Raw genomic sequence first — 24,826 nt, 5'->3', positions numbered from 1 at the left:
CCTCCCCCCTTGTGTGAGTCCCCCCTCCTCTCGCCCAGGTCCCTGGGGTCACCATCTCCTTCATGTGGGTCAGGTTCTTCCATATCTATTTGGAGCACACTCAGCTCAACTTTGTTGATCACCAAGACTGAAGGAGTCTTTTGGGCCCAGGAAAGAAAACAACAGTTTCAAAGGCCCTTGCTGAATCATCTAACTTCGGAGAAAACAAAACAGAACTTTAGGTCCCTCCCTGATGCTCCAGGCTGGTTGCATCTATCTGGGACTTATCACCCCCTGTCCAGAAACCTTCCACCCTCTACACCTGCCCAAAAGATGTATCACTCCCTGCCCAACTATAAATGCCATCTCAACTAAAGTATACCCAAAACATCCCGCCTGATTAATATTTCCCTTATTGCTTACACAAACCTCTCTATAAATATGGAGCCTCCCTGATCCCTCTCAGCACTCAGCCTGGTCGTTAGGCCGACTGTCGCCCCTCCTTGCCCGAATAAAGGTAACCTACTTCTGTTGAGGTTGTGTTTCCTTTTTCTGCCTCGGCCTGAACTGTACCTTACAACGACTGTGTTCAATTATATCACCTCTGCTCCAAGTCGTGACCATTGCCTCATCCATGGGTAAATCTTATTCTGTCACCTCTTCCTCCAGCACTGTCTTACACCCAGTGACTAGACCACAAGAGTATCAGACCCTGCTCCTTTTATCCCAGCACACGCTCTTCTCTGTGGGTGGCCACTTCCATACTTGACTGGATCTCCCTCTTCTCCATCAGCCGTGGCCACATCTCCTCCAGCTGCTGCCTCCACCCTCCGCAGTACCATCCATGCACGGATTCTACCTCCTCTTCTGTAAGACCCTCGTCTCTATTCCGGGGACTGTGGCCTCGGGAGAATCACTTTCTACTGTCTCTCTTCCCACCAGAACACCTCTCCTCAAACCAGCACCACAGTTGTGTTAGAGTCAACCCCTCTGCTCTAAGTACACCTGCCTCTCCATTCATTTTCTCCACTACAAGTGCATCATGTTGGGTAATCTATTCCCCAGGCACTAGGATCCCTGCAACAAAACCCAGATACCCCCATTTCTGTCACCCCAGCTTCTGGAGTGAACTCCACGTCTCCTGCTACCAGCAATACCATCCCTGGGATAGCTCTGATGCCCCATGTACCTCTGGCCTGGGCACATCCATTATTGGCGCATCATTCACCACCACAGTGCCAGGTACTAGGACCACCAGGACAGGATGTCCCCATGAGCCAACCACCAGTCCTGGAACCAGCACCATCTCCCATGAAACAATCCCTGTCCGCACGGGCACAAACATAGTGTAAACCACATGCCAATGTTATGCCCAAGTCGCGAAATCTCCCAATGACCACCAGGGAGCCGATATCCGATGCAAAAACAAGAGAGTTTTTATTACCAAGCTCGAGCTGGGGCTCCCACCGATACCCACGCAGCCGCTACAGGGAGGAGCCCTGAGCTCTGGGTTACATTGCTTATATAGGGTATTCTTGCGTGCAAAATTCGAAAAATGGGAGTCTCTGGATCTGATTAGTCACCCTCTGGTGAGGGGTTAGGTGTTGAGTTTTAACTGGCTCTCATTTCCCGGGCTGGCTGCGGGTCCTGATTAGTTCCCCCCAGGCTTGCCAGGGGTTCTGATTGGTCCCCGTTTCCCGGGCTTGATTTGAGTTTCCCGGGCTTGCTGTGGATTGGCCCTTGTGTGCTGGGCTCATTTCGGGGAACTGAAACTTATTTTTGGGGGAAATCGCAACTGAGGCCTTTTCTGGTTTTATAGGGCCTGTCATGGAGTTTGTTTCGCCCTCACACGAACACATGTGCTTCAACCAAGTGGATATTTGCAGCCTGAGGCATCACCCTCATTTCTCTGGCTGCAGCCTTGGCTGAGCTGGCCTAACGCAGGGCTGAGTTCTGTCTGGTGAATTCCTGTTCATGGAGATGGGGGGACCCACCTAGAAGATAGATCATGAATGGGAACGGAATAATAGAAATGGGACCAGTAAGACATTCAGAACGAGAAAGCAATGTGTGGCAAGTCACACATATGCTAGCCTCATCAACAGGAGATCAGCGGGAGCAAACTTGTCTCATTAAGCCAGATTTATTGGCTTGTTGCACCAAAAGAGTCTGTACACTAGAGGGACTAAGGAGCTTCTTATCAACTAAGGAAGAGGCACTGTAGTGTCGAGGAAAGCATGGAGTTTGGGTGCAAGTTAAATGAAGCAGTCTTAATAAGCTTAAAACAAAGCAGGGCTGTGTGCACAAGGATCCACAGCAACTGGAGACTGTGAGTTTCCATGGAAACTACAAAGTTACAAGAGACCTGGAATGTTATTCAGAAAGTCTCATCTCCCCCGGGGTAGGAATTCCAGGCTGCTTCTCTCTGGCAGAGTAACTTAGATTCTCCAGATAAGAATGGGCTATTTCCTTCTTACTGATAAAATTTCAAATGGCAAATTTGCGATCATCTATGATTTCACAGAACTAAACTTTTCATTGACAAAATCATCGAAAGTGGCTAAGTCACTCAAAGAAGGGGGCTGTTTTGATGCTTCACAGCTGCAGCGTGTTCTTGGGAAAAATACTTTCAGTAATCTTTGCATCTGGTTTGATCTACATTGTTATCCCAGCCTGGTGAACTGTAAGATAGACTGTTACCTTCTGTATCAGAGTCTTACTTTCTCACATGACATAATACAAAGGCCGAAAGAGGGAGCAAAACAGAAAATATAAATGATAGATTATATAGCAAGAAGTGGAAAAAAAAGAAAACAAAGATGAAGTGGGGGCCCAAGAGAGAGGTAAGTACATGGATCTATGTGGTGTGGATAGAGGCGAGGACAAAGGAAAGTTTATCTTTTAAAAAAAAAATAGCAGGAACTAAAACTAAGTGTTAATTTTAATTCTGGAATTCCTAAAAGACAAAGCAAAAAGACAACTACACTGTAATGTATTCCTTCTGTCAAACTAAAGACACAAGAGATTTCCTAAGAAGCAAATTGCATTTCCAGAAAAAAGCCACTCTCAAAGAAATCAAGAAATTTATCACATGAATCCTGTAATGAGACATAGACTCATAATAGAGTCTGTCTTCCACTATGATTTTGCAAAGGACCCAAAACACATATAAAAAGGGGCATTTCTTAAATTGCTCTTGTCTAAAATCCAGCCCACTCAAGTTCTCCATTTCTCATTTCAGGAGCAATATTTAAAATATTTACCAGCAGAATGGCACAGGCCTTGGTTTTGGTGCAGAGCCTGAGAAGAATCCTACTGTGTCAGGGTTATTTCTTTCATCTGATTGTAGCAAGTCCTGGGGTCCTGAGGGAAGGTCTTTGATTGGAGGGACTTTGCTCAGGGGGCTATGTACAGTGGTTATTTATCAATTGGTAGAGAAGAATTTTAATATTTTAACAACTGATGCAACCTGACCTTTATGCATAGATCTGGGTGTAAGTCTAGAATGGAGTATGAAGCACTATAAATTCAAAGCATCTTCCCTACGCCCTGAATCCCAGTAATTTTAAGGTGATGTCTGGCTGTGATTTTCATTTTGGTGCTCCCAGGTAGATCCTCAAGTGCAGCTGCCGTTCATGCTGAACACGCCCATCCAAGAGTGTGACTGTAAAGCTTTAAATAAAATAACACTTCGCAGTAAAAAAGAAAAAAAAAAACAACAACCTGGAACTATGCACTAAAAAAAGAATCTTTAGAAAGGGATGAACATTTGGCCCCCAACAGATTTTTCACTGTCATAGGTATCCCCACATGCTAATTCCCAGGATGAGAGTAAGGGGCTCTTTCCCCCAGTTTTTATGATTTTACCCAAGTGAAAAGAAATTCACTTTTGTAAGTGCCTCTTGTGTGTGTGTATGTTAGTCACTCAGTCATGTCTGACTCTTTGTGACCCCCAAGGACTGTAGCTCACCAGGCTCTTCTGTCCAGGGGATTTCCCAGACAAGAATACTGGAGTGGGTTGCCATGCCCTCCTCCAGGGGATCTTCCTGACACAGGCTTCAAATGTGGGTCTCCTGCACTGCAAGGCAGATTCTTTACCATCTGAGCCACCAGGGGTACCTCTAAGCACACATCAGATAAGTTGGACACACTAAGCGAGGATAACAAGAGAATACCCTTAGCAAGGACAGAGCCCCAGAAACACCCGTTCTTGTACAGAGGAGGCTTCTGAGCTTTGAGAGCTGACCTGTTTGGAGGCCTAAAGCCCCCTGCAGTTCTCTGGGGTTGGGGGCGGGAGGCGGAGAGGAGTGATAGCCACATGCCAGTGGCAGAAGGCATTTCTACATTCTATTCTCCATCCTAGTTTTAACCCTCTAATATATCTCTCTTGTTTTATTTTTTTTTAATATATTTATACTTTCTGGGGACTTCCCTGGTGGTCCAGTGATTAAGAAGCTACCTTCCAATGCAGGAGATGTGGGTTCGATCCCTGGTCGAGGAACTAAGATCCCACATGCCACAGGGCAACTATTATAAGCCCATGAGCCACAACTATAGAGAAGTCCGTACACCTCAATGAATACCCAGTGCAGACAAAAAATTAAAAAAAAAATATATATATACACTTTCCTTTTTTGGCAGTATGTATTCCTGAAGTAGACTTCAATGTATGTAGGATGAGCCAGAGTAAATACACAATAAATAAATGGCAGATCCACACACCAGCCACAAATAGCTGGCATAATTTATAATAAACTTACTTGCATTTCTTATTTCAGATTCTCTGATCTCTCCCAGTGGGGAGAACAAAATGTGACTTATCAGCCATGAACAATCCTCTAATTGTTTAAGGTAAAGATGTAATAATAATAACTAGTACTTTATTAACTCTGTACTAGGTTCGAGGTCCTGGTCTAAAGTACAAGAAAGCGTTGTTTCTCCTTAATTCTGCTTACCCACCTTTGGGGCGTGTACTCTTATTATTCCATTTTACAGGCTAGACACTGGAGTCAGAGACTGGAGGTGCTTGTTGAAGATCACAGGGCGAGGTGGGACAGAACTGGGGCTCTAACCCAAGCCTGCTTCACAGGAGAGTCTGTGCTCTTAGCCTCAGTGTTTAAAGCTGGTTCTCCAACTTTTAGTTCTTAATGGGCCTTCCTTTATCTTAAAAAATAATTGAAGTGTAACTTACAAGAAGTGCACAGATCTCAAGCGTACACCTTGATTACTTTAAAAATGTGTACGCACCCGAATAACCACCAACCCATTCAAAATAGTGAACATTCCTGGCATCTGAGTAGTTTCTGGTGTCTACTCCCTGTCAATACCTGCCCAACCAACTAAGTATTATTCTGACTTCTAATTTATGAACTCTCATAAGTTTCTTGTTTTTACCTGCCCTCATCAACATGTGACTTTTTTTGGCTGATAAACACAATGAAAGCCTCCCTATTTCTGGGAGACTCTACTCTTGGCTGTGGATTTGCCAAGGTAGAGAGCAATGATCGTAGCATTCACATAGAGAATATGTAAGTGCAGTAATAGCAAGGCTGTTTTCTCAGAGATGCTGAAAAAAATAAATAAACAAGAGGAAGAGAGACACACACAAAGAATGGATGAAAAGAGAAAATTTGTGATTTTTGGCAATCTAAGCTTTAATGATCTGAAAGAAAAGGATTTAACTTTAATAATATATATATTTTCTCTTTTATAAGAACTTTTAAAATAATTTTGTTTATTTATTTTTGGCTGTGCTGGGTCTTCATTGCTGTGTGGGCTTTGCTTTAGTTGTGGAGATCAGGGGCTACACTCTAGTTGTGGCGCAGTGGCAGAAGGCATTTCTACATTCTATTCTATTCCATTCTACATTCTTCTCATTTCAGTGGCTTCTCTTGTGAAGCACAGAATCTAGTAAGATGCCTGGACTTCAGTAGTTGCGGCTCCCGGGCTCGAGAGCACAGGCTCACCAGTTGTAGGCAGGGGCTTAGACGCGCTGCAGAATGTCGGATCTTCTCGGATCAGTGATCGAACCCGTGTCCCTTACTTTGGCAGGTGGATTCTTTACCGCTGAGCCACCAGGGAAGACCCTAGAAGGACATTTCTATTTCCCTGATGAAAAAGAGTCATTTACAACCTCCATGACCACAGAATTGGCATTGGTCTGGACCTTGACTCAGGATTGGGCTCTGGAATGTTCCATGGCCTAGAAAATGAGTTGGTTCATGGAGGAGCATAGGCTTTAGACACAGGGTAGGCCATGGAGAGTGCCACGAGCTGATGAAGGACAGGGAAGCCTGGCATGCTGCAGTCCACGAGGTTGCAAAGAGTTGGACACGACTGAGCAATTGAACCACCACCAGGGAGGTGGTTATGGCATGAATCCTGGAGGGAGTCAAAGACATGGAAGGAGCCATGACGAGGGGCATAAAGTGGGTCACAGACAAGGCCACCAAGGAGAACAAGAGGAAGGCGGGGTGCGGACACAGACTGGATATGAGGGAGGCTTTGGAAAAGGAAGTATCGCAGAAGAAGGGGGTTACAGAAGAGAGGTGAGTGATTATAAAATGGGTTAAGATGGGCTTCCAGTGGTCTTCAGCGAACTGGCCATGGAGATGGTCATGAGCAAGGTAAAAAAAAAACAAACAAAAAAACAAGAGCCAGAGAAAAGACAGAGGTCACAGAAGCAGGACAGCCAGAAATACAGAGAGTGTTCTGGAGGAGACCTGCAGCCTCATCATATTTGGACAGGAGCTCAAATTAAGATACTTCCAAAGCTTCACCACAGTTCAGAACCTCTTAAGAAGTCACAGTGACCAAACGTGCAACAATTTCTCTTTGCTCTCGTAACGCACAAGTAATCATGTGTGCCCTTTTCAGTTTGGAATTGTTTTTTATTTCCTCAGGACACAATGTGACTGGCAGGAAGAAGGATATTAATATTACAGCTTAAAAAAACACAAGAACTCGTATTTCTGGTGGCAAGATGACTTGTTTTTTCATTTATCTGTTTGAGCATTCTTTCTTTCCCCTCCTTTTCCCCTTTGTTACTGAGTGCTTACTATGTACTTAGGATTGTACTAGGTAACTTTAAATGCCCTATCATTTAACAAGTTTGAAATTGTAATCTCAAAACAATCTTTTGAGAACTTCTACTTTTCCGGCAAGGTAGTGGACAGGATGCATTAACCACTCCTCTTAATGAAAGCAACAAACATGCTGGATAAAGTATTGAAAAAAAATCTTTGTAAATGTGTCAGTCACCTGGGTAGAAACTATCAATCAGCTGGGTAGATAGTAAGTAATGTTTAGATCAACAACCAAGAGAATGCAGAGACTCAGAGAAGCTGAGGAAAGCTTTGAACCAACCTTCATATTGAAGGCATTTATCATATGTGTGTTTAAACTTACCTTCTCACAGCTTCTTTGTATGTAAGGTACAGGAAACAAAGTCCAGGACCTACATAAGGTGTGGAGTCTAACAGGAGACTCTAAAGAAAGCTGAGACCTAAAAGGGTTAAAGCCTCAATGTTGTGGTTAAATAGAATGAAATTGTATTGCCCACTTTGCATATTGGCGATTGAGACAAATGTTTGTTTCTAAACTTGACATGGAGTGGAACCTCCCCTGAAAATTTGTAATTGCATGACATTCTTCATTTGGGTTTGTAGCTTCAACATACAAACTGGGTAGACAGAAAGCCACCTTTGACCTACTCATATCTTCCAGATCTCCTTTATTTTGGGGGAGATTCTCACTCCCCACTTTGTCTTTTCCAAATGCTATGACAAGTAAGGAGAAAATCACTGCCACATGCTACAATTAAAATCTCAAAATACACTTAGCAGCTATGTATTTATGGTTTTCCTTTGTCCTTTATTATTGCTTTCTTATTATGTACAAAACATTGTTGTTGTTTAGTCGCTAAGTCATATCCAACTCTTTTGCCACCCCATGGACTGTAGCCTGCCCAGCTTCTCTGCCCATGGAATTTCCCTGCAAGAATACCAGAGTGGGTTGCCATTTCTTTCTCCAGGGGATCTTCCTGACCCAGGGATCAAACCCACATCTCCTGCATTGGCAGGCAGATTCTTTACCGCCTGAGCAGTAAAGAGCCACCAGGGAAGTCTCCACTAAACACTGTGCTGTGCCTTTAAATACACCATCATTTATTTCTCAGAACAATCCAATGAAAACTAAATGTCTGAGTCTATAATGGGCTCCCTGCCTTGACTTAAAATACGCTGAAAAACTAAAGATGGTGGACTAAAACTTCTTCTTAGATGTATCAGTGACTCAGCAGGACAATAAGGAATGCTAAAAGGAAAGAGTAAAGTTAAAGTAGGAACCCAAGGAGTAAGGGGATTACTCAAGCCAACGTTTGCCCAACCAGTGAATTTAAGCTTCTGGTAGCACAGCCTCAGTCAGACTGACCCAAGTAAGGACTCTCTTGGTAGACCTTCATATAAAACTGAAACCTTCAGGGAGAGTGTATAAACTAACCCACTCTTCCTCTAAGGAAATGTGAGCAAAATTGCTTCTAAATTCAACGCAGAGGAAGGAAGGATGGGGAAGTATCTTTTGAGAAATAATTTGTACACAATACTTTACATGGTTTGCAGCCCCAAATCAAGCAGACTTGGTAATTCAAAAGAGCTCAAGCCTATGATTTAATTTAAAGGAATCTTCAAGTGGGATTGCCTCCTTATGCTTGGTAAAAACATGCAAATTTACTGTGGACGGTCAGAACTCATTTCGGGTTTCAAAGGACTTACACACATAATAATGCAAGAAAAATAAATTTATAGTCATAAATCTCAAAGCACTAATGAGGTACCACGAGTGAAAACCAGCAAGAGACAAAACAAAACCAATAGCAGGATCAGATCCACAAAAAATCAAAGGTGTTGTCATAGCTTTATGGTTGTCTACTAATATCCACTCTCCATCTTTGACAATAGAATTCTCAAGATTTAGTTGAGCACATGCCCACCCAGCAAAGGACTACATTTCCCAGACTCTCTTGCAGCTTACTGTAGCTGTGTGACTATTTCCCAGACTCTCTTGCAGCTTACTATAGCTCTGTGACTATACACTATTATATTAAATAATAGTATAAGCACAAGCTGGGATCAAGATTCCTGGGAGAAATATCAATAACCTCAGATATGAAGATGATACCACCTTTCTGCCAGAAAGTGAAGAGGAACTAAAGAACTCTTGATGACAGTGAAAGAGGAGAGTGAAGAAGCTGGCTTAAAACTCAACATTCAGAAAACTAAGATCATGGCATCTGGTGCCATCACTTCAAGGCAAATAGATGGGGAAATAACAGAAACAGTGTCAGACTTTATTTTCTTGGGCTCCAAAATCACTGCAGATGGTGACTGCAGCCATGAAATTAAAAGATGCTCACTCCTTGGAAGAAAAGCTATGACCAACCTAGACAGTGTATTAAAAAGCAGAGACATTACTTTGCCAACAAAGGTCCATCTAGTCAAAGCTATGGTTTTTCCAGTAGTCATGTATGAATGTGAGAGTTGGACTATAAAGAAAGTTGAGCATCAAAGAACTGATGCTTTTGAACTGTGGTATTGGAGAAGACTCTTGAGAGTCCCTTGGACTGCAAGGAGATCCAACCAGTCCTTCCTAAAGGAAATCAGTCCCGAATATTCATTGGAAGGACTGATGCTGAAGCTGAAGCTCCAATACTTTGGCCACCTGATGCGAAGAACGGACTCATTTGAAAAGACCCTGATGCTGGGAAAGATTGAAGCCAGGAGAAGAAGGGGCCAACAGAGGATGAAATGGTTGGATGGCATCACTGACTTGATGGATATGAGTTTGAGTAAACTCTCGGAGTTGGTGATGGACAAGAAGCCTGGTGTGCTGCAGTCCATGGGGTCACAAAGAGTCGAACATGACTGAGTGACTGAACTGACGTGCTCCTTGGAAGAAAAGCTATGACAAACCTAGACTGTATATTAAAGAGCACAGACATTACTTTGCCAACAAAGGTCAACTGTGTGACTATGTTCTTATGGTGTATAAGCAATAATCTCTTGTGAAGTTAAAAAAAAAAAACAAAATAAATTTAACATACTTGATAATGTACGAGTATGAGTTGGGAGACATAATAAGAATGAAAGTGTTCCAAGATCCTTATATTGTTTGAAGGAACATAGTTTTCATTCCAATCCCAAAGAAAGGCAATGACAAAGAATGCCCAAACTACTGCACAATTGCACTCATCTCACATGCTAGTAAAGTAATCCTCCAAGACAGGCTTCAGCAATACGTGAACCGTGAACTTCCAGATGTTCAAGCTGGTTTTAGAAAAGGCAGAGGAACCAGAAATCAAATTGCCAACATCCGCTGGATCATGGAAAAAGCAAGAGAGTTCCAGAAATACATCTATTTCTGCTTTATTGATTATACCAAAGCCTTTGACTGTGTGGATCACAATAAACTGTGGAAAATTCTGAAAGAGATGGGAATACCAGACCACCTGACCTGCCTCTTGAGAAACCTATATGCAGGTCAGGAAGCAACAGTTAGAACTGGACATGGAACAACAGACTGGTTCCAAATTGGGAAAGAAGCACATCAAGGCTGTATATTGTCACCCTGCTTATTTAACTTCTATACAGAGTACATCATGAGAAATGCTGGGCTGGATGAAGCACAAGCTGGAGTCAAGATTGCCGGGAGAAATATCAATAACCTCAGATATGCAGATGACACCACCCTGATGGCAGAAAGTGAAGAGGAACTAAAAAGCCTCTTGATGAAAGTGAAAGAGGAGAGTGAAAAAGTTGGCTTAAAGCTCAACATTCAGAAAACGAAGATCATGGCATCTGGTCCCATCACTTCATGGGAAATAGATGGGGAAACAGTGGAAACAGTGTCAGACTGACTTTATTTTTCAGGGCTCCAAAATCACTGCAGATGTTGATTGCAGCCATGAAATTAAAAGATGCTTACTCCTTGGAAGGAAAGTTATGACCAACCTCAATAGCATATTAAAAAGCAGAGACATTACTTTGCCAACAAAGGTCTGTCTAGTCAAGGCTATGGTTTTTCCAGTGGTCATGTATGGATGTGAGAGTTGGACTGTGAAGAAAGCTGAGCACGGAAGAATTGATGCTTTTGAACTGTGGTGTTGGAGAGTCCCTTGGACTACGAGTAGATCCAACCAGTCCATCCTGATGGAGATCAGTCCGGGGTGTTCATTGGAAGGACTGATGCTGAAGCTGAAACTCCAATTCTTTGGCCACCTGATGGGAAGAGCTGACTCATTGGAAAAGACCCTGATGCTGGGAGGGATTGGGGGCAGGAGGAAAGGGGATGACAGAGGATGAGATGGCTGATGGCATCACCGACTCAATGGACATGAGTTTGGGTAAACTCCAGGAGTTGGTGATGGACAGGGAGGCCTGGTGTGCTGCGATTCATGGGGTTGCAAAGAGTCGGACATGACTGAGCGACTGAACTGAACTGAACTGAACTGAAAGATTTTAATTACATTGAGACTGATAAGTATGTATGTCTTTTAGGAAAACTCTAAAGGGTAAAATCTGGAATTGAATTCAGGACCTCCTCCTCCGAATAATTTAGAGGGAAGAAGTTTTCTTTCTTAGAGTGCTATTGGCTTTCTGGCCACAGGACAGGATTACTGGGGGTCCAGAAGCCCACCTGTCCCTGACTGGCACCTCACACCTCAGCCTCAGAAACCAAGCAGGCTTGCATGCAAGCCTTTTCCAGCACACTCTGTCCCTTCTGGCTCTCAGACTCAATTATTCCAGCCATCTCCTGCTTGCCAGTTTCTTTGTAGCAGGTCTAACATGTCAAGGATGCCTGTTCACCTATAAATAAACTACCTGAGACGTTGCCTATTCCATGAAGCTTCTCCTCACTGGCAGGGAATGGAGACAGCTGACTTTGAACGTGCGGACTGCACTGGAACTCCCATCAACCCCATCCCCTCGCCCTGGCCCCAAGAAGTCTTCCCCATGAACTCCTCAAACCCTCCACTCATTTGCATCGCTTCAGTCATGTTCATTTAGCCAACTGTGTGTCCTTTCTCCCGCTGGATCTGCGTCCACACCCAACTCGAAGTTCCTAAGGAACTTGGACCATGTATCTCCCTCTCCCAACAGAGGTGAGGTCTCCTGATGTGGTTCCCATGCTATACCCTCCTGGGAGATGCTTCATTAAGTCTGAAGCAACATTTGAAGGGTCCCAGGGAGGAAAAGCTCCTATGAATTACTCTGAAGACAAACAAGAAGGGAACCTCTATGGTTGAGAATCAAAAGGTGGCCCTTGAGGGTGGGGAGGGAAAGATTGGGAGTTTGGGATTAGCAGATAGAAACTATTATACATAGGATAAAGAACAAGGTCTTACTGTATAGCCCAAGAAACTATATTAAATCATAGAGGAAAAGAGTATGAAAAAGAATCTATATATCTGTATAACTGAATCACTTTACAGCAGAAATTAATACAACATTGTAATCAGCTATACCTCAGTAAAATTTTTAAAAGGGAGGGCCTATATCACCCCTTCACCTGCTATGAATATGACAAGTAGTTTGTTCCTGCGTATTCAACACTCTCTCCCACCCTCATCCCCCATGCCTCAGAGACCCCAAAGATAACTACATTGCCCATGGGTCTCTCTTTCCCTGTTCAGTCATTGTGTATTGTTGAGTGCCTACGGCATACTCAGCAATGTACCATCTGTCTTCTGCCTGTATCCCAGGAGCCCAGATCCCTAGTTACTACTCTCTTTGAAGTCTCATATTTTTTTGATTCGGAGATGTGGGGTCCTGCCCCCTCAGCTCAGTCTGTTAGAGTTTCTTTCATGCTAAAAGCAAACTCACAGCACTTCATGACTAGGAAACAAAGTCGTGAACTGGAACAGGTTTCTGACCCCATTTTTGCCTCAAGGGTGGGTCCCTTCCACTCTGACAATCTTGATCTCCTTATCCAATCCTACTTCCTGCTCAAACCCAGCCCAATGCCCTGCCTAGTGTGATCACATCATTCTCCTTTCTCACCTTCCTCTTGACCCCCAGCCTATTCCTTCCCAGACTCAGTATTGTTTTGTTACTTGCTCATAGTTTTGCTTGAAAAACAGGTCAATTTCCCAACTCCTCCCCAACTTATATGAAGCTATAAAGGCCCCTGCAGCTTATCCATGATAAAGAAAGAGGCAACAACATCGTGTGAAGAAAGCTTAAGTAGCCCGGGCATCTCATCTCCCACCACTCAAGCTCAAGATTCTTTCCAAGAACATATACTTAGGAGACCTAAGCTCTTGGAAGCTCCAGCCTTTATCTCTTCACCTTGAACTCTCCTTTCTCAAGATACTGTTCTTTGTCTTCTAGGTCTTGGCCACATCTGGGATCCAAGCACCTTGTTTACCAGCCACGAAGAGGAAGATCAAGATGCAGAAAAGAAACATTTGCCTTAAGTATTGCTTATTGTTGCATCTCCTACTATTACAACATGGTGAGTGCTTTTCTTAAAAGGTGGGTGATCTGTGAACTTTTGAGAGATCGTGGGAGATGATGATCACCACTAGGAACAGCTCTGGTTTTCCTCCATAGACTGAGGGTCATTTCACTCCAATCACTTCAGTCTAATAAGGTATCACCCAGGAGGCAGTCAAGCACAGTGCTTAGAACTGTGGCCTTAGTGTCTAGTTGTCAATGTTTGAATCATGGCTCCATCTGTTACCTATGCACTTTAGGTTAGTTAGCTGTTCTGTGCCTCAGTTTATGCATCTATAAAATGGCAATAATCCATGAGATATGGCTAGAGGGCCAAATATTAATAACAAGAAAAATTGACTTATTTAAAAATATTCCTCTTCTATATTCTATAGTCTTAATTTTCCTCCTGTCCTTAACCCTGATTCCCAATCAGTGTAAGTCAGCCTCAGACCAAGGAGAAAAGGATTTAAGAGTCGAAACTAACCCTCACTCTGTTCTATACTTCTGACACTCTATTAAACACCCCTTGGGCCATCTTCTATTGTGCAGCTAGGAAGCATGACTTCTTAGAGAATCCTTTAATTTTTATTTTGGCTGTGCCACATGGCTTGCAGGATCTCAGTTCCCCAAACAGGGAATGAACCTGAGCCATTTGGCAGTGAAAGTGCCGAATCCTAACCGCTAGACACCAGGGAACTCCCTGAGAATTCATCATTTTGTATCAAAATGAGCCCTCATAGAATTTTGATGCACCTAGTCTGTTCTTCAAAACTTCTCAGATCAAATCCATTTCCTCTTTTACATATCACCCCTACTCTTGTTTAGCTCAGTTTCTTTTTTAAAATTATACCTTATGTATGTATATGTTTTTGGCTGTGCTGGGTCTTCCGTGCTGTGAGAGGGCTTTCTCTAGTTACAGCAAGTGAGGGCTACTCTCTGGTTGCTGTGCTCAGGATTCTCACTGTGGTAGCTTCTCTTGTTGCGGCTTGAGGGCTCTGGAGTACACAGGCTTCAGTAGTTGCGGTACATGGACTTAGTCACCCTGTGGCACCTGGAATCTTTCCAGACCAGGGATTGAACCTGTGCCCCTGCATTGGCAGGCACACTCTCAACCACTGGACCACAAAGAAGTCCTCATCTCAGTTTCTTATTTAGTTTTACTCATGATTCTGATCTTAACTCCAATTTGTACTCTATTGCAGACTTCAGCGGGGAGCAGGGCTTTCCCCAAATAGAGCTAAATTCTAGTCGTATATTATATAGCTCAGTACATAAAGCATCTACCTACAATGCAGGAGATCTGGGTTCAATTCCTGGGTTGGAAGTTCCCCTGGAGAAGGAAATGGCAACCCACTTCAGTATGCTTGCTGGAGAATCCCATGGACAGAGGAGCCTGGCAGGTTACAGTTCATGGGATCCCAAGAGTCAGACATGACTTAGCACTTTCTTTCTTTCTTTCTAATCCTATGTTAGTTCAAATAAGCCTGAGGGAAAAATATACCTGTGTGGGGTGAGGTGATAGGCACTCAGGTCCAAGTTAGTAGTAAAATGAACCAGAAATGAGATAAATTTTATGTGGGGAGCCTGAGTATCTTTGTCCTTCAAGGTAGTGAGAGGCAAAAAACAGGCACAAACTTAACTCCACCTGAGCCTTCAGGAAGGTGGAAATGCTTCCCTGTACCTGTAGATTTTGATTTGCAGACCTTAATCCTGGGAGATCTTTTATATTTCAGCTACATATAACTTGTTCTTTTCCGATCTTTGCGTTGTGCTCAGGAGCTCCTGGAACTTAAATACATATATAATCACTCAGATACCTAGTCTTATCTCAGATTCTGATTCATTTAGTCTGGAGTGGTTTGCCTAGAAATCTTTATTTTTAACAAGCTTCCCAGATAATTCTGATATAGATGGTTTCTGAATAACACTCAGAAATATTTTTCAAGAAAGAAGCTATACCGATTTAAAAATGAATTAGCCAATGTATACATTTCACCTAGGTTCTACAATTCCTTTATAATACTTTTTATCTGTGTTAAATATTGTACAGCAGTTGATGGAATAAGCTCATTCTCGGTGAAATTAGGTCATGTAACTCTGGTTTTAGAGGTGGATGTGGAGGATGACTTAGCTTGGTGGTTAAAAATGCAGATTCAATAGCCTGGGTTCAAATTCCTGTTCTACTATTTACTAGCTGTATAAACTTGGGCAAATGTCAACATTTATAAGCTTCAATTTTTTCATCTTAGCTGTTGATAATAATAATATCTATTTCATTGGGCTGTAGTGAAACATTAAATAGAATTATCCAGGTAATGAATTTAACCAGGCATTGAGCAGAAAGTATATATGCTCAATATATATCATCATTTATAATTATCATTAGGCGTAACCTCCAGTGATACTAGTACAACTGTCAACAATGAATCCAGCCCAACTTCCAGTGAACCCACTACAGCCACCACTGGATCCAGTGCAACCTCCAGTGAGACTAGTATAGCCGCGAACACTGCACCCAGCACGACCCATGGTAGTCCTACCACAGCCACTAATGCTGGATCCCAAGAGACCTCCAGTGGATCCAGCACAACCTCCAGTACTGGACCCACCATGACCTCTGAAGGATCCAGCACAACCTCTGACACTGGATCCAGTGTGACCTCTGGAGGGTCCAGCACAACCTCCAGTACTGGATCCAGCACAACTTTTGGAGGGTCCAGCACAACCTCTGATACTGGATCTAGCGTGACCTCTGGAGGGGCCAGCACAACCTCCAGTACTAGATCCAGCATGACTTCTGGAGGGGCCAGCACAACCTCTGACACTGGATCCAGTGTGACCTCTGGAGGGGCCAGCACAACCTCTGACACTGGATCCAGTGTGACCTCTGGAGGGGCCAGCACAACCTCTGACACTGGATCCAGTGTGACCTCTGGAGGGGCCAGCACAACCTCTGACACTGGATCCAGTGTGACCTCTGGAGGGGCCAGCACAACCTCTGACACTGGATCCAGTGTGACCTCTGGAGGGGCCAGCACAACCTCTGACACTGGATCCAATGTGACCTCTGGAGGGGCCAGCACAACCTCTGACACTGGATCCAGCATGACCTCTGGAGGGTCCAGCACAACCTCTAGTACTGGATCCAATGTGACCTCTGGAGGGTCCAGCACGACCTCTAATGCTGGATCCAGCATGACCTCTGGAGGGTCCAGCACAACCTCTAGTACTGGATCCAGCATGACCTCTGGAGGGGCCAGCACTACCTCTGATACTGGATCCAGTGGGACCTCTGGAGGGTCCAGCACAACCTCTGATACTGGGTCCAGCACAGCCTCCAGTGGGACCAGCACGGCCTCCAAAACTGGATCCAGTGCAACCACGGGAGGCTCTGATACCTCTTTTCCAACTGGAACACAAACAACTCCTGGCAAAAGTAGCACAAGTGCTGGAACTCCAGCGGAGGAAGTGAAGCCCAGTGGGTCCCTGAAGCCGTGGGAAATCTTCCTCATCACTCTGGTCTCAGTTGTAGTGGTCGTGGGATTCTTTGCTGGGCTCTTCTTCTGCGTGGTGAGTGCCTAATACGTAGGAAAGTGCCTGGGGGGAAGGAGTAGCAGGAACATAAGGAAATGAAGTGTGAGTAGTAGGACCATCAAGTTAGGGGTGAGTAGAGAGGAAAGAAAGATTAGGAGAAAGGTTCTAAAGAGAAACAGCAAGTTAGAAACAGAGGAACCAATCAACGTGCAGAGGAAACTATTGACTTGTGGGGAAGGAGGGGGAAAGGAGCGCAAAAGAAGAAATAAAGACTGTAAAGACTGGTGAAAGAACTACCATTTGAGGGAGATGGTTTAAAGGGGAAGAAGATTCCAGCAAGAGTCCCTGGTGAAAGCTTGCTGGGGGTGGGGACCCAATTCTGAAAGGATTCTGCCTTCTTTTTCTAGAGAAACTCCCTGTCCCTGAGAAATGTCCTTGACACAGCTGTCTACCGCCCCCATGGCCCCAACCTCGGCCGGGGCCCTGGAGGGAATCACGGAGCCCATCACAGGCCTAGGCGGAGCCCTGCCAGGTCCTGGAACAGACCCATATCCTCAGTAACCATGGAGATGAACGAAAGTCACAGTGGGTTCTGAGAGGCTGCTGAAGCCATGGAGCCACATTCCTCAGAGAGAAAGCCAGCCCAGGGGACCAGAGATCTGAGTGTCCGTTCATTCGTCCCCAGGAGCCCCCTCTCATCTTCATTTGGGTCCCTGCAGACTTGAGGAAGACACTTCCTCTTTCTCTCTTGCTTTTACCAGATGTTCGGAAGAGACTCTGTTGGTCTTTAAGCTAAGAAATAAACACATGAAATTAAATCACAGAGAGAACTTGTGTGTGCACACGAGTGGGTATCCGCCGCGCTGAGTTGAATCTCCTGGTTGTATGAGAGAACCCCATGCCGGAATCCGTTTGGCATTCAGAATCTCCACGGTAAAATTTGGACACCTCATTCATATCTGTCCCCTTTTTCTAATCCTTTTTTCCCCAAGCAGGAACCCTATGTCCCAAGACTCCCAGACTGACAGAACTGAATTGGGAGAGATGAGAAAGGAGGGCAGCTGCCAGGATCCTACAGGCTCATGGGATTAGGCCTGCGGTTCATAGAGATTGCATTATAGCACATGCAGAACCCAGAGCGTGAAAGGTAGTGGTTTCCTGTTGGCAGGGCGGTGTCACTCAAAGTCGCAGTATCCAGGCCATTTACATTTGCTCCTGACTTGGGTTACTTGTCAAAGTAAAGGTGCTAGTTGATACTTTCACTCTGAGAGTGCTGCCTTTGGAAGCAGAGAGAAAGTGCTTCCTGTTTTTATGAGGGAAAGACTTTACCAAGAGGCTCATGGCAGGAACACCTGGGGTAAAGCCGAGATTCTCATGAATTCCCCTTCCACAGGGGCTGCACATACCCCTTTCAAGGTCTAGGATAGAAGGCTACCTGATCCGACAGGTCTTGGAAGACAGAGAAGAGCTGTGTTGAAAAAGGCTAGTGGCTCTGAATCCATGAGGCAGTGACAGGGCTTCCACCTGGGACAGAGCCCTCAGGAAAGAACTAGCAGGTTGTGGGTGGGTTCACCCCAACTCACAGCAGTGGGAACTGCTCTGCCTTCCACTACTCATTGGGTTTCTCAAGTGTCAGCAAACCAGACAGCTGATCCTAGTCAACGAGGCCATGATGAGCCATACACAGGCCCACCGCCACCACCACCACCATCTTACCTAAACGGACCCAGCAACCAGAAGGAGAAGCTGAGTTGACCCCCCTAGAAAGTTGCCTCCCACTGGTGTGAACTGTGGAAAATATAATGTGAAAAATGTGCAAATAAATGAGATTGGGGAATTATTTAAAGGTAGTTTATTTAAATAATTTAAAATTGCAAAACATGCATTTTCACATTTAAATTGTAATAGACAAATTTAAGGAAGTTGGCTGAGAATAAAATTAATTATCTGGAAGATCAAGTGAGAAAAGGAGCTCAATTAGATGCAACAAATCAGAGATGAAAATCACCCAGAAAATAGAAGACACTTAGAGGATTGATTCAGGAGGACTAACACATGAGTAGTAAAGTTCAAAACAGAGAAAAAAGGAAGAGATAGACCAGAGGGAGTAAAAGAACAAGAGGGAAGAAATAATTTAGTATGCAATTCGAAAGCGCTTATTAATGACTGTAAATATACTAATCCCCATTCAGTTAATTTCAGTTCAGTCGCTCAGTCATGTCCAACTCTTTGCTAACCCATGGACTGTAGCACACCATGCTTCCCTGTCCATCACCAACTCCCAGAGTTTACTCAAACTCATGTCCATTGAGTCGGTGATGCCATCCAACCATCTCATCCTCTGTCATCCCCTTCTCCTCCCACCTTCAATCTTTCCCAGCATCAGGGTCTTTTCAAATGAGTCAGTTCTTTGCATCAGGTGGACAAACTATTGGAGTTTCAGCTTCAGCATCAGTCCTTCCAATGAATGAATATTCAGGACTGATTTCCTTTAGGATGGACTGGTTGGATCTCCTTGCAGTCCAAGGGACTCTCAAGAGTCTTCTCCAACACCACAGTTCAAAAGAATCAGTTTTTCAGCACTCAACTTTCCTAATAGTCCAACTCTCACATTCATACATGACAATGGGAAAAACCATAGCTTTGACTAGATGGACCTTAGGGCTTTCCTGGTGGCTGAGAAGGTAAAGAGTCTGCCTGCAATGCAGGAGACCTGGGTTCGATCCCTGGGTCAGGAAGATCCCCTGGAGAAGGAAATGGCAACCCACTCCAGTGTTCTTGCCTGGAAAATCCCATGGACAGAGAGGCCTGGTAGACTACAGTCCATGGGATTGCAAAGAGTGGGACACGACTGAGTGACTTCAAATCAATTCACTTCACTTCACTTCAGATGGGCCTTTGTTGGCAAAGTAATGTCTCTGCTTTTTAATATGCTATCTAGATGGTCATAGCTTTTCTTCCAAGGAGCTAGTGTCTTTTAATTTCATGGCTGCAGTCACCATCTGCAGTGATTTTGGAGCCCCAAAAAAATAAAGTCTGTCACTGTTTCCAATGTTTTCCCATCTATTTGCCTTGAAGTGATGGCACCAGATGCCATGATCTTAGTTTTCTGAATGTTGAGCTTTAAGACAACTTTTTCACTCTCCTCTTTCACTCTCATCAAGAGGCTCTTTAATTCTTCTTTGCTTTCTGCCATGAGAATGGTGTCATCTGCATATCTGAGGTTATTGATATTTCTCCCAGCAATCTTGATTCCAGCTTGTGCTTCATCCAGCCCAGCATTTCTTATGATGTATTCTGCATGTAAGTTAAATAAGCAGGGTGACAATATACAGTCTCGACGTACTCCTTTCCCAATTTGGAACCAGTCAGTTCCATGTCTGGTTCTCACTGTTGCTTCTTGACTTGCATACAGATTTCTTGGGAGGCAGGTCAGGTGGTCTGGTAGTCCCATCTCTTGAAGAATTTTCCACAGTTTGTGGTGATCCACACAGTCAAAGGCTTTGGCATAGTCAATAAAGCAGAAATAGATATTTTTTTGGAACTCTCTTGCTTTTTTGATGATTCAACAGATGTTGGCAATTTGATCTCTGGTTCCTCTGCCTTTTCTAAACCCAGCTTGAACATCTGGAAGTTCACCATTCACATACTGTTGAAGCCTGGCTTGGAGAATTTTGAGCATTGCTTTGCTAGTGTGTGAGATGAGTACAATTGTGCAGTAGTTTGAACATTCTTTATCATTGCCTTTCCTTGGGATTGGAATGAAAACCGACCTCTTCCGGTCCTGTGGCCACCACTGAGTTTTCCAAATTTGCTGTTATATTGAGTGCAGCACTTTAACAGCATCATTTTTAGGAATTGCAATAGTTCAACTGGAACTCCATCACCTCCACTAGCTTTGTTCATAGTGATGATTCCTAAGGCCCACTTGACTTTGTAAACCACATTAATATATCTATTTTAAACAGACGAACTATATGCAATATAAATTATATCTCAATAAAGCTGTAAAAATATTATACAGCAGGCATAACTTGTGACTAAAAATTTTGATTTCCAAAGATAAACAGCAATAGGCACTTCAAAATAGAGGGAAATGAAAAAGAAGAGCACCACAGTGACTCAGCTTGTGGTTAATTCACATAGTTACGCTGTGAACATCTCATTATTGCCAGCAACTGGAGTGTGTAAGTGGGGTTAAGAAGCATCATGACTCAGCTTTCATCATGGGATCCACTTACATGAACGAAACACATTTTAACCTGACAAAACCCCAGCTCACCCAGCAGGTTTGACCCAAGCAGAGGTCTAGGCAGTGGATGGGATTAAGCACTTTCGCACTGCTGGCCTAGCGCAATGATCCTTAAATGGAGTCTGTGCATATTCTTGGAGGTATATGAAGGCTTCTAAAGAGTGTTATGCAGGAGTGGGGTGTCTTAACGGGTGGGAATCATCGTCCCAATTTTCAACTTCCATATGGCTTTTTCTGCCTGTGGTCAAAGCATCAGCTAGTTAAGTTACACTTTTGTAGTCCCCCTTCTACAGCCAGCCACCCTTTACCTTCCAGCCCCTATATTATTATGGTGCATTTCCCTGAGGTGCAAAAAATTCCAGGGTGCAGACTTCCCTGGTGGTCCAGTGGTTAAGAATCTGCCTGCCAATGCAGGGGATGCAGGTTTAATTCCTGGCTGGTGAACTAAGGTGCCACATGTTACAGAGCAACTAAGACCAGGAGCCACAAGAAAAGATTCCGCACGATGAAATGAAGAGTCCATGTGTTGCAAGTAAGACCCGAAGCAGCTAAATAAATAAATATATTTTTGAAAAGTCTACAAATAATAAATGAAGGAGAAAAGAGAACACTCCTACACTGTTGGTGGGGACGTAAATTGGTACAGCCATAATAGAAAACAGTATGGAGGTCCCTTAAAAAACTGAAAAGAGAGTTACCATATGATCCTGCAATCCCACTCTTGGGTATATATCCAGAGAAAACTCTGATTCAAAATGATACATGAACCCCAATGCTCATAGCAGCACTATTTACAATAGCCAAGACATGGAAGAAAACTTCCATAAAAGACATGGAAGATATCCACTGACAGATAAATGGATAAAGAAGATGTGGTGCATATATATACAATGGACTATTGCTCAGCCATAAAAAAAAAATAATGAAATAATGCCACTTGCAGCAACATGGATGGATCTACAGATTATCATATTCAGTGAAGTTAGTCAGACAGAAAAACACAAATATCATATAATAGCACTTATGTGGCTTCCCAGGTAGCTCAGTGGTAAAGAATTTGCCTGCCAATGCTGGAGGCCCAGGCTTGATCCCTGGATTGGGAAGATCCCCCGGAGAAGGAAATAACAAGCCACTTCAGTATTCTTGCCTGGGATATTCCATGGAGAGAGGAGACTGGTGGGCTGCAGTCCATGGGGTTACAAGAGCTGGACACAGCAGAGAGACTAAACCACCATCACCAAGAGTCAGGTACCAGACAACTAAAGACCACCCCTATTGCCCAAGCCTGCTGAAATTATTCATACTAGCCAATCCTAAATATAGAGGACCTAAAAAATGATACAAATGAACTTATTTACCAAACAGAAATAGACTCACAGACTTATGGTTACCAAAAAGACAGTCAGGGGGAGGGAGATATATTAGAAGTTTGAGATTAATATATGCATGGTACCATATATTAAAAAAGTAAACAACAAAGGACTTCCTGTATAACACAGGGAACTATATTCAATATCTATAATAATAATATAGTATAATCTATAATGGAAAAGAATCTGAAAATGAATATGTATAATATATATATTATATATATATATTACTGAATCAACTTGCTGTACACTTGAAACTGACACAACATTGTAAATTAACTGTACTTCAATTTTTAAAAATCCTCAAGGTGGGAAAAACTTGGAAAAGGATAAAAAATTCATTTTTATACCTCTGACTTTTTAATCTAGATCTTCTACAATACATTTGCTGTGCTTTGCTTTGCTTACTGTTGTTAATTTCAAGTTCAGTGTGAGTAAAATAAATACCTGGAAAAAAAAGTGAGAGTTTGTGATTTTAGTCAACCAACCAGGTGGATTGTGAAATGTGAGAGGATTACTCTCTTAAAATATTCACATCTTTCTCTTTTAGAGGGATACTCTTCTGCTTCCAAGAAACACTTATTATACCCATGATTTTGGCCTGGGTCCACTGTTCTGCAGCCTTGACAATAAACTGAGTTGTGGAGGGGCCTGTGGCCTTGGCCATGAAGAAAGCTACAATGTGGCCCATGAACTGAGTCACAGTCATGAAGGTGATTGTGAAAATGAGTCACCGAGGTTTCTACTGAAGAGGCCATGATGAAAACCACAGGCTTGGGGCCACGAACAAAACCATGGAAGAGGACACACCAGTGAGAGCCACAGAGCAGATCTTAGTGGAGTCATTGAAGAGGACATGGCCATAGATGCTGGGAGTGGGAGACATGTTAAGGGAGGAAACCTTGATGGAGAAGAGGACCATGGAGGTGAAGACAAAGAACCATGATGAGGGAGTGAGTCATGATGGAAGACCAGGATGCTCCCAGGGAATAGCCATAGGCTATAGCCTGTGTCAAGGACAAGAGTAAGCAAAGCCTTCCCATGTCTGACAAGCAAAGTTACAGTGTTGGAGCAGAGTGTTGTTTCAGAAGAGACTCATAGCTTCATCAGGCTTAGCAATGATGTCAAGCAAGTATGTTCCTAGGGCTCTCCTCATAACTTAGAATTATAGGATCAAGGAAGTTGCTTGACTGGGTATTGGGATGGGCACAGTAACAGCTCTTATGGTCACTGCTTCCCCATCTTTCCTCCACTCAGTTCATTTCAGGGCCCTCCAGAGCTTGACTTTGTCTTTAAGAAGAGTCTTCCTCCCTTCCTGTGTCTCCTCCAGACGTTGTGTGATGAAGAAGAAAATATAGCCACTCTGAGAAATAAACATACTCTAAGAAATAAAAGTTTATCAATGCATGTTGACCATGAAATCGTCATCTTTTTAACTTTGTGTTTGTTTTGCTATCATTTTGCTTCTGAGTGACTTCCACTTTTTTTTTTTTTTAATATACCATCGTTTAGTTCTCACAGCAATCCCATGAAGTTCAAATTATAATCCCTATTAAATAGATGAGAAAAATGTCACTCAGAAAAAACAGCTAAGGTGCGGAGTCTTGGAGGAGGCCGGGCGCCCCGGGCACTGCCTCGGGACTCGGGACTCAGGGCGCAACCGAGCGGCTGCAGGGGTGGGGCGGGCTAGACGAGCAGCAGGGGACCGGGCGCCGCGCAGGGAGGCCGCGCCACCCCGGGGGAGCTGCCCGGCGGCGAGTTCGCCCCGCAGCTGAAATAAGTCTGGAGCCGGCGGGGGCCCTCAGAACCCTCTGGCAACCCGGCCCGGAGTCTTCGGGAAGCAGCTGCTTCCTGGGACGCCCTCCTGGATGTCCCCGCCGAAGGGTAACGGTTCAGGGCCCCCGGCAGAAGGCGCCTCCGGGAGAGTCCCAGAGGGGCCCTGCAAGCCGCGGGAGACCACCCCCGGGGTGCGGGCAGGGAGAAAGGGGCTCGGTGGAGACGCGGGCCGGGAACCGAAGGAGCCGGAGCGCGGCGGCGCGGGGCCGTCCTCCCGCGAGCGGGGCTGGGCAGCGCCTCGGCTGGAGACGGGCTCTGGGACTCTCTTGAGCGGGGGGCCTCGGCGACCCGCCCGGCGGGGATCACGGCTACGGAGTGGCCTAGGGGACCTTCCCCCAGAGAGGCCGGCCCGGGACGAGGAG

At 44.3% G+C, this 24,826-nt stretch overlaps 1 protein-coding gene across 1 annotated transcript; it reads left to right on the top strand.

Moving 5' to 3' along the window:
- The first annotated feature begins 6,390 nt into the window (after positions 1-6,390).
- Positions 6,391-17,602, top strand: MUC21 (mucin 21, cell surface associated). The gene is made up of 3 exons (XM_069562760.1): positions 6,391-6,527; positions 15,881-17,042; positions 17,414-17,602. Exons 1-3 carry the CDS (start codon positions 6,391-6,393, stop codon positions 17,600-17,602), a joined length of 1,488 nt encoding a protein of 495 aa, XP_069418861.1.
- Positions 17,603-24,826: the final 7,224 nt, after the last annotated feature.

Source organism: Ovis canadensis, chromosome 20 (assembly GCF_042477335.2).
Source record: "Ovis canadensis isolate MfBH-ARS-UI-01 breed Bighorn chromosome 20, ARS-UI_OviCan_v2, whole genome shotgun sequence".
In the NCBI taxonomy this organism is placed as follows: Eukaryota; Metazoa; Chordata; class Mammalia; order Artiodactyla; family Bovidae; genus Ovis; species Ovis canadensis.
This window is presented reverse-complemented; position numbering and strand designations above follow the sequence as displayed.

Excerpts from the sequence above, each read along its gene's own strand:
- MUC21 (XM_069562760.1), top strand. The coding sequence starts at position 6,391 with ATGACGAGGGGCATAAAGTGGGTCACAGACAAGGCCACCAAGGAGAAC. Across the intron at positions 6,528-15,880 it reads AAGGGGGTTACAGAAGAGAG|TACAACTGTCAACAATGAAT; the intron begins GTGAGTGATTAT and ends CAGTGATACTAG. Across the intron at positions 17,043-17,413 it reads CTGGGCTCTTCTTCTGCGTG|AGAAACTCCCTGTCCCTGAG; the intron begins GTGAGTGCCTAA and ends TTCTTTTTCTAG.